General features: G+C 32.9%; 2 protein-coding genes across 3 annotated transcripts; both read left to right on the forward strand.

The window, feature by feature from the left end:
* Positions 1 to 2,646: 2,646 nt before the first annotated feature.
* On the forward strand, positions 2,647 to 9,057 carry LOC136808170 (uncharacterized). Of its 2 annotated transcripts, XM_067064709.1 has the most exons (11): positions 2,647 to 3,150; positions 4,259 to 4,353; positions 4,543 to 4,701; positions 5,010 to 5,076; positions 5,588 to 5,710; positions 6,224 to 6,280; positions 6,478 to 6,549; positions 6,639 to 6,701; positions 7,138 to 7,197; positions 7,972 to 7,998; positions 8,433 to 9,057. In XM_067064709.1, exons 1-11 carry the CDS (start codon positions 3,123 to 3,125, stop codon positions 8,810 to 8,812), a joined length of 1,131 nt encoding a protein of 376 aa, XP_066920810.1. In that variant the 5' UTR covers positions 2,647 to 3,122; the 3' UTR covers positions 8,813 to 9,057. The 2 variants fall into 2 exon arrangements, with proteins under 2 accessions (XP_066920810.1, XP_066920811.1); XM_067064710.1 differs by lacking the exon at positions 4,543 to 4,701 and having other exon boundaries at positions 2,648 to 3,150.
* Positions 9,058 to 9,877: 820 nt separating this feature from the next.
* Positions 9,878 to 12,252, forward strand: LOC136808171 (uncharacterized). Its single transcript, XM_067064711.1, has 5 exons — positions 9,878 to 10,273; positions 10,496 to 10,806; positions 11,274 to 11,362; positions 11,763 to 11,900; positions 12,152 to 12,252. Exons 1-5 carry the CDS (start codon positions 10,238 to 10,240, stop codon positions 12,199 to 12,201), a joined length of 624 nt encoding a protein of 207 aa, XP_066920812.1. The 5' UTR covers positions 9,878 to 10,237; the 3' UTR covers positions 12,202 to 12,252.
* The last annotated feature ends 544 nt before the right edge of the window (positions 12,253 to 12,796 follow it).

The following is a 12,796-nucleotide window of genomic DNA, read 5'->3' on the forward strand; positions in this document are numbered from 1 at the left end:
ATTGGTCCTTTTTGGTACGGATTACACACCGGATTTGACAAAAAAAAAAGCAGGAAAACGGTATTTTAAAATCAGATGGTGACAGTATTTGGCCTTATTTTTTGTCATTATGCCGGTATCTGACCTGTATATACAAACCAGTGTGGCGGTGTTATTATTTTTTTTTCAATTTTCAGATTCCGGGATTCAGCAAAAATTTTGACGGGAAAAGGGTAATAATATATCTGAACCCCGAACCCCTCCCCCCCCCCCCCAATTTATTCATCCCTCATCAATCCTCTTCTCAGGCCAATCGATCGATAAAAGATCAATAAAAAAGTGATTGATTGAAAAAAGGATCGATAAAGGATCATTTTTTTAAGGATTGATACTTACAGACTTAAGATATTTTAGAACTAAAAAATCTAAGATAGCTACCGTGAGATTGGGTAACTTGCATCAGTGAGGCTAACATGCATAGCCCTCAAATGAAAGACCTGGCTGGTCATTAAAATACAACTACGCACTCCGCTCGCAGCTCTAGTCTACCATTTTTGTTTTGATTTAACTTTGTATTTTAATAACCAGCCAGGTCTTTCATTTGAGGGCTATGCATGTTAGCCTCCACTGATGCAAGTTACCCAATCTCACTGTATATACGTAATCGAAAAATCTAAGATAATGAATTAACAAATTTACACCAATATATAATACTGGGCTGATGCGTTTGTTAAAACGTCTATTTGGCTTCTGTCTTTTTTTTATTTTGATAGTTATGTATATACCGTAAGATCGCTCAATCTCAGATAGCGTCAGCAAAATAGTAGCTAACAAACTTTGAATTGATTTCTTAGAAACTACTGTGAGAGCTCCTACACCCGACAGCCATTCCCAATTTCGATTTGCCATAAAAAAATTCTATGTTTATACCAACACTCTCCACTTAAGTTCATTAATTATAATCATAATGTTCTTTATTGGTCTTCATGCTTTTAATTTTTTTTATTTTAAAAAATTAATTTAACTTATTTGATCTAACTTTATTATTAACATAATTTTTTGTTGTCTATTTTAAAAGCTTTGTTTTTTCTGACATTCTATCTTGATAGCTTCTATTTCTAGCCTTAGCAGATAGCACCTGATACACTTTGATTCCAGGCCTAGACCCTAGCAATGCCTTCGCTTCGGCTTAGTTTTCAATCTCAATTCATGGCTAAACTCAAGTCCGAAAATTTTAAAATATTTATATGGATATTTGAATAAACATAAACATTCTCACAATTTTTAACTTTTTTTTTTATTTAAATGCTTTTATATCTAGTGATAATGAACATTCATGTTTAATACTACTTAAATATATAATAGATAGATAGATGGATAGATTTCAATGATGAAGCAACAAATACCGTCAAAGGGGCATGTTGGTTGAATCACTAGAGGATGAAATGGTCCAGACCTCTACGTCTGTTTTTATAAAAAATATCAAACAAACATTTGATTGTAAATAATGCTGTAAGAAGTCCTACTGTAAGGATCAAAGTTTGAAAGTAAAATTAAAACAAACCTTCCTACTGTTATGTTAGTTAACACTATTTGCTGCAATGTGAATTCTAAAACAGAACTCACTTCATGTATTTACATGATCATTTTATAGTGTGTAAGTGTCATTCATATTTTAGACATAAAATTGTATTCTTGCATTCAAAGATGATTGTTTCAATATTTAAATTCAAATGCACTTTTTGCAAAATAGATATGCAGCAGTCCTGCTTCCTCTTTCAGTAACTGTGGATGGTTTAAAATGACCACTTTGGGGGTGGGATTTGCTTATATACATATTATTCTTTTCTAAGATTGTATTCAATTGTCGAAGGCATGACTTCTTACAGTACTGTAAGATCATTCATTTGTGGGACACCATCTTTAAAGTTAGGATAGCGTTTGCATTGCAAAATGGTAGAAAACAAACTTTGAATTGATTTCTTAGAAATGATATGAGTTTGATTATAATCACCTATATCATACCATAAATACAACAAACTACTAAATGATTTTTCCAAAAGAAATGCAGTGTTAAAAATAGAAATGTTAACTATTTTAAAAAAAGAGCTTGTTACCATTATATACATTATAAAATAATTAAGTCGAGTGATTAGTTATGGTGTTGTGATTGATTCAAAGCAATATTTTGTGTGTATATATAAGCTTTTTTAACAATTTTATCAATCATTTTCACTCATTTATTGATATTGTTGATATTGCTATCAAGTAAAATTCTAGTTTTGATGGGTGATTTTGGTCTAACATTATGTAAGTTTGTTTTCCACTTTTTTCAAGCACTGCTGTAAGATTTTGCAATTATGGAATACCATCTTTAAATTTTGGAAAACCAATATTCTGGTTTTTCAACGAAAATCAAAATGTAAAACAAAAAATTACCAATTACCAATTAGAATTACCAAGATTAATCACAAATGTACCTTATACAACAGCCACTACATCACAAAAAGAAGTCCTTAAATATCAGTCTATCATGTGTAATCATGTAATAATGTAATCATGTCTTCTTTGATGAAAATACTAATAACAATAATCACATGACCTACTGGTACAATTGTGCATTCTCTAAAGACTTCTTGCACGTGGTGGGAGACTTTGTCATTATTGGTCAACTTTTGGTCAACCTAACCCAATTGTAAAATGTCTTTGATGAAGGTTTAACCCTATTAGCAGCAGGTGCAATCTACCACCTGCTGTTTTTTCCTTTATCTCAGGGAAAACGTTTAAAATGATTTGAAACTTTCTGACTTTTAATTTAATATTTTTTTCAGGATGTGGACAAATTTTCATTTCACTAGACTAAGTAGTCAGGGTTTTTTGACTTCGTTAAGATATCCACATAATGCAACCAGATGCAACTGAAATCCGAAACAATACTACCATTTACTAACCTACTAGCTCTACACTTTTTGATTTTTTTTAATTGAATTTCTTTTTACACACCTCTAAGCTTAGAACTTAGGCTAGGCATTTATAAGAAAGATCAGAGAAAATTAACTCTAAGTCACTTTACAAGTTTTTATTTTTATTTCAGGAAATAATCACATATAGTCAATACACGTAGCTCGCAGCTTGAGATAAATATGGATCCAGCAGATAGAGAAACTAATGGTACAGCTTTTTATTCCGATTTTTTTTGTGTTGATTTTGATTTTGATATTATTTTTCATTAACCGTGATTAAGACAATATTTGGTAATCGGTTGCACTTATAGAATACTTGAATCTGGTTTGTCCAAGCAAATAAATTTTTTTGAGTTATTGATTTTTATAAGAATTTTTCGTTTCCTGATTTTTATTTTGTTTTTTTCTTTAAATTCAACATGATCTTTGTACTAGGATTGGTTGATTAGTTTAACAATATTATTAGTTATTGACTTACAATTTATTATATTACAGAGCTCAACAAACAAGACATGACTTCACGTATACTAAAACACTTGACAAGACAATGACATAGACAGTTCAAAAAACTGACGACGGAAATTTTTCTTTTCAAATATGAATGATTGAACTTCTACGCTAATTAAATCCTACGTCGTTTACAATTTCACGGGTCCCGGTTGCGCTGTTTCTTACATAAGATTATCGAAACAAACATTATTTCAACGTTAAAAAGAGCACGCAACTTGTGAGGAATCTGCGATTCGATCCCATCCCGATAATTGCTTGAATCGTGTGCATTTATTTTCACTTAACTATGTTTATGAAAGATGTTGTCCCTGATCATTTCAGGTTGAATTTAGTTCGTAACAACATGTTAGTGATCGGCACTGCGAACTGTTACACAATAGAATTTGAAGAAGCATATTTTATAAAAGAAAAGTAACCATTGCTTAACAATGAAATCAAGGCCGCTAAAAAGTCAACGACGTGATTTTATTTCCTTTGTATAATCTTTTGTATAAGTTATTTATAAGTTTTTATTCCCAAATGTATTTAATATCTTTTAGCAATATACCAATTTATCTTCATCAGGTAGCTTGTAGAATTTCAGTTTTTAATGTTGTGGTAAAGGCTATCGAAATATCATCGTGCCATTATTTTCTGACTTAATTTTCAAATTTTAAAGATGCACCTATTCGGGATTCGTTTTCTATTATTAAATTGCTGCAAAGAGTTATCGGGGACGGAACCGTAGTTATTATTAATTTAGCATTAGCCCCAAGAAGTCTTACTCAAGATTGTTATTTCAGAACAACCTAATTTTGTTATTTCAGAACAACCTTATTTGGACCAAAATGCGGCAGTTCCAGTTCTAGGAACATTAACAGGAAGAGCAGAAAACCTTAAGCGTAATGGGCCTGTTTTGAAGGTTACCTTTTAATTTTTCTTAATGTTCAATATATTGTATTTTCTCCTGAAGTTGTTTTCTACGACCCTTATTTCTCCCTAATTTGTTTTTCTTTTAAAAAGGAGTCCATTGTATGACTGTATGCCTGTATGTTTTTATTGATAAAAATTACTAAATGTAAAAGTATTAATTATTTGTATCTGGATTTAGAAATGCTTAAATGAAAATTGCGAGGAAAGGTCCTACCCGGGTTGCAAACGATGCAAAAAATGTGGCACTGTCTTCGACAAGCGGTCGAAGACAATTGAATCTTATATGCCAACTTATAAAACAAATCTGACCACACAGACAAAAAAGACAACTGCAAATGTATGTAATCTATGTCAGAAGACTCATTCATTATTGATTAAAAAATTTTAATCAATTGGTTTAGAACAAATTCTTTGTTCATTCAAAAGTGAACAAAATTCCCAAGCTTTTCGAGGAAAGATTTATAGTCAATGTCGTATGTGTGGTATAAACTAGTAATACTATTTTGTAAACTTTATCTCCGCCTGTTCTGCTTTACAGGGCATTAGTGCATTAGTTCACTCAAATTATGTTTTCTCTATATTTGATAGGTTATCCTAGCTAAATTCTAAAATCAGAATTAGTGTTTTCAATATTCTCTTTTTCAGTTGTGGACACTAAAAAGAGATCACGAGCAACATTGTATTTGCCTTACGATAAAGAAGAAAAAAGACGGTACTTTATTAAGTGCATATTTTCGCAAATTTTAGATTTTTGGAATTGCAGAGTTTCTCGTGTTTCATGTGTATCAAACCTAAGGTTGCTCTACCACCGGTGTAAAAATGAACGTTATAGCATAGTAGAAAAAAAGCTCATTTTTTTCATTGGCAAATTTAAGCGTTAAAAATCGCATATTTTTGAACTAAAAATACATTGAAATGTAGCACTTTTGATTCTTTAAAACAAGAAAAAAACATTTTTACAATTGTATTTGACTATCAAAAGTTACAGGCATTCTTGCTTCCACTGCCAATTATATGCGAACAGACTTTAGTTAAGTTTAAACCTAGCTTCCAGTTTTTTCTGAATTTTTGCAATCTCATAATATCTATCTATACACGTATTATGGTCTCTTTAGATTTTAGCAGATTTTAGTTGTGTGAAATTTCGTGAAATTTCAACTTAATAAAACTGAAATTAAATGAACGAGACAATCTAAGTATAACCTGTTTTAATTATACACTAGGCACCTTCAAAATTGATGGGTTGACGACGCAAGGATGGGCTTCTAACTTTTGGAGTGATAGAGAGAATAATGGCTCACCATCCAATTTGCTTTTCAAAGTATTGAAAAAGGCAGTCAGAGAGAGTGAGATTATTATTATCATTGAAAGTTGTTGGCCAGTGATTTTACTTTTAGCGTTGTCATATCTTGTAATCAACGACAAAATGATAAATGACAAGCCAATGAGTTTAAAGGGACATAACAGTACTTGCGAAATTTGTAAACAAAGTGTATGCAGCGGATACAAAATCAAAACAAATGTCACATGTCAAAATAAAAAATCAAACCAAATATGGCTAATTTCTATTTTTCAATTGTTTTACAAGTTTGTTTTGGACACGTGATTTTCATTGTTCTCTTTAATGACACGTGGTTCGCGCAATGTTTACATTTTACTACTGTAATGTCCCTTTAAGCTCATGATCCATAAAATGTATCAACACATCGTTTTTAATGTATAAAGTAGGCATAGCATTTTTAGACTTGAGGTAATTATCAATAGAAAATGATTTTACAATTAATTGAATCCAAAACAATTAAGTTACTTTTTGTTCTCCATCACAACCGAAAAAATAAATTTCTTTCCTTTGTTTTTAGATCCTCCCTTAGAGGATGATGAATTAGAGCTTTTAGTCGAAGCAGATTCTACACAAGGTTTATTTTTACTGCTTTTTCTAAGATTTATAACTTTTGTGTGGTTTCATCTAATTTATCTTTTGTAAAACTTACATTTAAATCTCTATTAGTTACGATAATGCACACGTTTGTTTTCTCTTGCTTTTTTTATGAGAAGAAAATTCAATCAATGATCTTTTGAAGACTTACTATTCTAGTTTCAACATTTTTCATAGATTCTCCTGAGAATTCTCAAGATATTCCTCTTGGTCACCAATCTTTTGTGTTGCCGTCGATTTCTACCTTAGGTAGGCTCAATCTTATGTTTGTATTATAGTTCACAGTTTCTCAGTTTTTCATAGTTCCTCTTTTGCAAAGTTTTGATTCTAATTCATAGATTCTTCTGAGACTGACCAAGATAATCCTGTTCGTCAATCGATTATGTCAACGTCTATATCAAGTAAGTTTGTTAAATATTTTATTAGCAACCACCTCCAAATTTGAAATCAAAGCTTGAAGTAAAATATATATGCGAATGTTCTGCTGGTTAAAGTATAATCTCATATTAGGATCAACCATTCTGTCAGCACCACCTTCTGCTCTAAAGGGGTGCGGCGAATGTGATGATCTGACATGATTTATCACAAAATGTAAACAAAAATGTGCCACCATCTCTATGCCCGGAGTAAAGGATCTGCTCGGAGATTAAGGTCCGCTGGTGCCTTTTTACTAACCTGGGTGGGATCCCAAAAATACCAAAGTAGAAAAATCAGTCCTTCATATAGTTTTATTTCAGACCTCTACAAACCTACCTCTTTTCTTTCTGACTGACATCGCTCTACTTATGTATCGAGCACTGTAAAAGACTGAAGAATTATTTTCTTTATTTTATATAGAATCTTCTATGACTGGACAAGATCGCCAATCGACTATGTCACCGTCAATGTCTATACCAAGTAAGTTAAATTTGTTTGCATATCCTAGTGGTTCCGACAGAGGTTGTTCCCTCCTCCTTTAAGCTCCCTAAGATTGAAGTTCCTCAACTTTGCTAGTTGGTTCTACATGCCCAAGTACATGGTTAGCGGCAAAAACATTGCGTCAATCACTTTCAAACTTTTTTTGACTTACAGAAAAACAAACAGCGACGGTAGTTTTGCTGTTTAGGGCAAACATAATATATTGATGTACATAGAGACAATTATGTTGTTTATTAACGTACGCGAGAAATCTCTACTCATTAGATATGTACATACTTGACATTTCTTTTCCAGGTAACATATGTAAGTTCATGGGTTGATTGTTTGGAGACTTGTTTTCAACGTCAACCAAAAAAGAGTAAATTAAAATCAGATAAAAGCTAGCAAAATTTTTCTCTTGACTGCTTGGTCCCAAAAAATTATAAATAATCACGTCAAAAATTGTTTGTACTAAATGTAACGTTTAGAAGCATGGTATTCTAAATACAGACCATAAACGAATTCTTAATTTAGAAGAAACCTTTTCAGAATTGTATTGCATGGAACCCATCAACTTTTGTAGCTCGAGCATGATTGACAGCTCTTTTGTTACTCTTTTTATTAAAACAAAGTTGTTTATCCATTTTATCGTCTGGGAAGAGAATTTCTACATTTGATGCCAGATAAACAAGGGTATTACTTTTTCCAATTCTGTTAATCGATTCTTTGAATTGAATTCACGTGTCATAAAACTCTGACTTTCAATCGTTTTAGCTCCAGACAGTGAAGTGAACCTCAAAGGTAAGGGATATAAAAAGTTTCCGATTGGCATTCATAAAAATATCAATTCATAGCTTTCGTTATATTCTTAATCTCAATAATCTAATGTTCATTTTTATCTTCAAGCTCTTTATTAATTTTGTTTATCGACGTATTGATTAGTGCTCCTGACTCCTGTTTGATAGGCTGAAGCTCAATTTCCCTTATGTCCGCCGTTAGTGATTTTGTGCTGTTAAGTGTTTTTTTGAACTTGCTAGCCAAAGTGAAGTATGAAGTGCTGGAAGGTCCTAACAAGTACGAAATACATATACTGCTCTGGGTCCGTTTATCTCTGTTGAATATTGAATAGTTGGATAGAAATATTTTGAATTTCTTTACATTATTCACTGAAAAGTCGAAACTGGAAGACTACTTCTTCGATAGAAACCTTTATCTTTTGTTTTCCTTATTTATAGATCTTACTGCCATAAATACGATGGAAGTTGTAGCAGCATACACCGATTCAATTGAAGATCCGTTTTGGTTGTTTTTGGTGGAGAAGCATGTTCTTAATCTCCCTGAGCACATGCTTTCTAAAGAGCCACTTTCAAAAAAGCAGAAAGTAACTAATACCCACGGATACCTTCTCGGTTACTGGTTCGAGAAAACCCAAATTGAGGGACAGTATCAATGCAGTCCACCGAGAACCAACACCGGTACTCAAACCCTTGTCAGGTTCGGTGAAAACCTCAATAATATTTATGTGTTGCCAAAACACAAAGTTTGTGACCAATTTTATATACTCCCGAATTTGTTGAAAGAAACTCTCATTCGAGAGATATCGAGGAGAGTATAAAGGTCTCAACTGCGGTTGAGCAATGATGATGATGATAAAGTTGAACATTTATACCATCATCGATATCTATCAAATGAAAGTTTCTTTCAAAAATTTGGAATCAAGAAAATTTGACTAAAGGGTCATTGGACTCATACACGTTTTATTATCCATAAGCATTTGTTGGAATTTCTATTGTTATAGAACAATTTCGTTCGTTCGTTCGTTCGTTCGTTCGTTCGTTCGTTCGTTCGTTCGTTCGTTCGTTCGTTCGTTTCGTTCGTTCGTTCGTTCGTTCGTTCGTTCGTTCGTTCGTTCGTTCGTTCGTTCGTTCGTTCGTTCGTTCGTTCGTTCGTTCGTTCGTTCGTTCGTTCGTTCGTTCGTTCGTTCGTTCGTTCGTTCGTTCGTTCGTTCGTTCGTTCGTTCGTTCGTTCGTTCGTTCGTTCGTTCGTATCGTTCGTTTTCGTTCGTTCGTCGTTAGACTTTTGTGAAAAGCGAATTTTCACTTTGACTAAGAATTTGAAGCCTTACTCTTAGGTGCCAAATAAACGACCCCACCCTGCTTGTTAATTTTTCGAAAATTTTTCAACCCCCCGGACCTTATTAGGACCCCCCCCCCCCCCCCCCGTTTATTAATTTTTAAGAATATTTTCAGTTGGTAAAAAATAGTCCTCTTATTTTGTTCCAAAAAGCCTGATTTTAGCCAATATTTACCTTATTTTTGGGTTTTCAGAAGTACAATTTCCAACCCCCTCCGGCAATTAAGCCCCCTCCCCCCGTTTATTAAAATTTTGAAAATTTTCCAACCCCACCGTTTATTTGGCACCTAAGAGTATCTCCTGCTGCCTTTCTCCTGTTCCTCAGTGAACCAGATCAAGTACTGGGCACTAGTGTAAATGACATTTCCACTAATTGTTTTTAAGTTTCTGTAATAAATAATATAAGGATATAAGAAAAACGAAATAATATAAATATATGTTTGCTATTTTATAATAATATCACAGGCATCGAAATAGAGATAGAAAGTGCATCGCATTTTGTGATAACCATGATTTGCATCCTAAAATGATCAATTTTCAATTTTTCGCTTGTAAGTAATCCAAAAACGCATCGCGAATTGCGAAATGCGATACGCTATTCGATCCCTGTATCATTACAATTATTTTTGTCATTTATCTCAACTACTAGCCCATTGATTTAGCGGCAGCTAACCACTAGCTCTAATTTGAAATCAGTCACTTTTCGTTTTAATTATTAAAAGGTATTATATTAAGCTTTATGAATCAAATAAAATAACTTTTAAGATTTTCTTCTCTTTTTGCTTAAGTTTGACCTATATTAACGCAAGAAGTCGATCCGTGGAAGTTCTCTTAGATTTTGCTATATTGACTTTTACCTTTCGTTTGTTTCAGTGTAACAAATAAATAATGAAATAATTTGTTCGAGATGAGATCAGGAAAATACAAGCTAGGCGGTCCAATTGTAAGTAACTTGTTTTATTTTTGGATTCTAATGAAGAATAGGCTAAACAGAGAAGAAGTCAATATCTTTATAGTACATGGTCTGCACTTTGCTTTGTCAGAGATACTAGGAAATGTCAGGAATTCGGAAAAAGAGGCAAAATATCAGGAAAAGATTTTCCTGAAATGGTGGTGCAAAGCAGATATTTTCTTCCAGCACAAGATATTTTGTTATACTTTTTAGGTAAAAAGAGGTTTGATTTCTGGCAAATGCCGTGTATTGTCATGCAGATTCTACCATAAACATATAAAGGATTTAAAGGGACACCTTGAGCGAGCTCATAATATGACGTTGGTATCTCATGCAAAATTACCTCCGTCACAGCTCAGTAGTGTCATACAGAAAAATAAGGGTAAATCGTATATGAAAGGTAGGAAAATTGAACTATGTAGCCTAAGGGGTTGCATACACTATATGCAACCTCAAACGGATCTTACCCGACATTTAAAAATCTACCACGCCGGTATGACGAAGAAGGAATATTATGCTAAAAGGTACTGTCAATTTTCAATTCAGTCCATGAACTGCTGCGTTGATTCAGTGTTGATTGGTATTTGATCTTTTCACCTTTTTGGAGGTCTAATAAGTTTTGTCTTTTTTTTACGCAACGTTTATTGGAATGACAGGATCTCAATGATTATAATCTAATGACAAAACTTCAAGAGGAGCTTTTTTTAACGTTGTCTATGATTGTTGATTTCACTCCAAACTAACAAACACGCCTATTTATAGAAATGTTCCCTCTGTTTCCTTTCAAAGTTAAACTATGTTAATGTGGTATTAGAATTTCTTCATGGGAGTTAGTCTAATTTATTGCAGTAAAATTTATTTTACACTATCCTTTATACTACCCCATAGCATAGGGCTAACACTAATAAGTTTTCCTTTTCACAAGAATATATGCGTAACTCCTAAATCTATTAATTGAGGTTCAGCATTTTAAACCACTTCTCTTGTTTAGGAAACCAAATGAACCGTCTTCAAGCTCGGCTATAAGGAATTTCCAATCGTTGGGTCCAGCCGTAACTGAGGATGAGATCTTTGGAACAGGTATGACAATTGTTTTGTTAAAAAGGGTTGAAAATTCCATGTATTATATACATATCCGGTGCAAAACTTATATATTGACAAAGCAGAAATAACAGAATAATTTGTATATTTTGGGTTGGGGAGGCAACGGCAATCAAAAACTCAAACCCAAAAGAAAAGTAATCGACCTCTCTGGACTCCGCTTGTTCTTATTTCGGCAGAACTTCATATGCTTCCTACTCTCACATAAAATCACATTCTAGTCAAAAACGTTATATTGAAAATCTTATGTCAGTTTTTTTTTGTTTACGTTTATTTGTATTTTTGAAAGGGCAGCTTAGAATGTATATCACTCCAGGAATCTGTTTAAAGCCTTCGTACCTTTCTTTTTCCTGAAGAAATATCTCTTCTTTGATTATAGATACCAACAATAGCGAGGAAAAAGATCAAAATGTAAATAACAAAAGTAACGAAATTAGCGATGACGAAAGAAGTGTCCTCGACTCGGATGTAACGCTTTCTTCTCCATTTTGTCCTGAAATCACAAGTCCTAGAAAAGGTTTGTTATACAATCTTAAAATAAAATCTTTCGTTGCTTTTTTTCGAAGCATAAAGTTGATAAATAGGTCATAATAGGTCAATCCTCACTCAATATTTTTCTCTACCAGAAAGCATTACCTTATTTCCTCCTGCCAAAGTTGAAATCCAATGTACAATTTTTTTTTAAAGGAACTGAGCGTCATCAAGTATTTTAAAGAAGCTCTAGTTAAGGGCTTACTGACTTATCTAGTATTATTTTTTTATTTACAGATCTGAACATCAAAACCCGTGCTCGAAGAGTCTTACTACCGGAATTGTAATAGTGGAGGATTTTATACATTACTTACTGAATAAAAGAAAAATTATTTCTGAAAGAACATACTGTCTCATTAAAACTTTTGACCGTGGTGTAAATTATTTCCATAAATGCCCCCCCCCATAAATGTGTGCGAGATAAATACATTTTCGGATTTCTTCTTGTGATTTTTGTTAACCTTTTATGAATTCTCTATAATATTGTTTGTGCATAATATTCTTTGAATAGTTTACACCATGTTCAACAGTATCTGATCAATTTTCAAAATGGCCATTTCTCTGCTCTTATAATCAATAAAAATGGCTTATGATTTTCGAAGGCTACTTTAATCGTAGAAATTTTAGCGAGACTAATTTTAGCGTTTTAGCGAGTTTTCCCTATTTTCGCTAAAATAAATCTCGCTAAAACACACCGAATCGACAGATCGCTAAAATTTATCCGCGCTAAATTTCTGGTTATATTGCTTCGATACATTTTTATCAATAGGAAGGGTTTCAGTGCCAGAGAAATGCTAGAAAACGAACTCAGTCAATAATGTAACACGAGTATTCGCTAAAATTTATCCACGCGAAATATTTTGAAATCGTGATTCGCTAAAA

Source organism: Clytia hemisphaerica, unplaced genomic scaffold, assembly GCF_902728285.1.
Source record: "Clytia hemisphaerica strain Z4C2 unplaced genomic scaffold, Clytia hemisphaerica genome assembly, whole genome shotgun sequence".
NCBI classification, from domain to species: domain Eukaryota; kingdom Metazoa; phylum Cnidaria; class Hydrozoa; order Leptothecata; family Clytiidae; genus Clytia; species Clytia hemisphaerica.

What these genes read in the sequence shown, in the direction of transcription:
- LOC136808170 (XM_067064709.1), top strand. Translation starts at nt 3,123, where the DNA reads ATGGATCCAGCAGATAGAGAAACTAATG. An exon ending in CAAAAAAGACAACTGCAAAT is followed by an intron (nt 4,702 to 5,009) that starts GTATGTAATCTA and finishes TCTCTTTTTCAG; the next exon opens with TTGTGGACACTAAAAAGAGA. An exon ending in ACCGTCAATGTCTATACCAA is followed by an intron (nt 7,198 to 7,971) that starts GTAAGTTAAATT and finishes CAATCGTTTTAG; the next exon opens with CTCCAGACAGTGAAGTGAAC.
- LOC136808171 (XM_067064711.1), top strand. Translation starts at nt 10,238, where the DNA reads ATGAGATCAGGAAAATACAAGCTAGGCGGTCCAATT. An exon ending in ACAAGCTAGGCGGTCCAATT is followed by an intron (nt 10,274 to 10,495) that starts GTAAGTAACTTG and finishes TATACTTTTTAG; the next exon opens with GTAAAAAGAGGTTTGATTTC. An exon ending in GGATGAGATCTTTGGAACAG is followed by an intron (nt 11,363 to 11,762) that starts GTATGACAATTG and finishes CTTTGATTATAG; the next exon opens with ATACCAACAATAGCGAGGAA.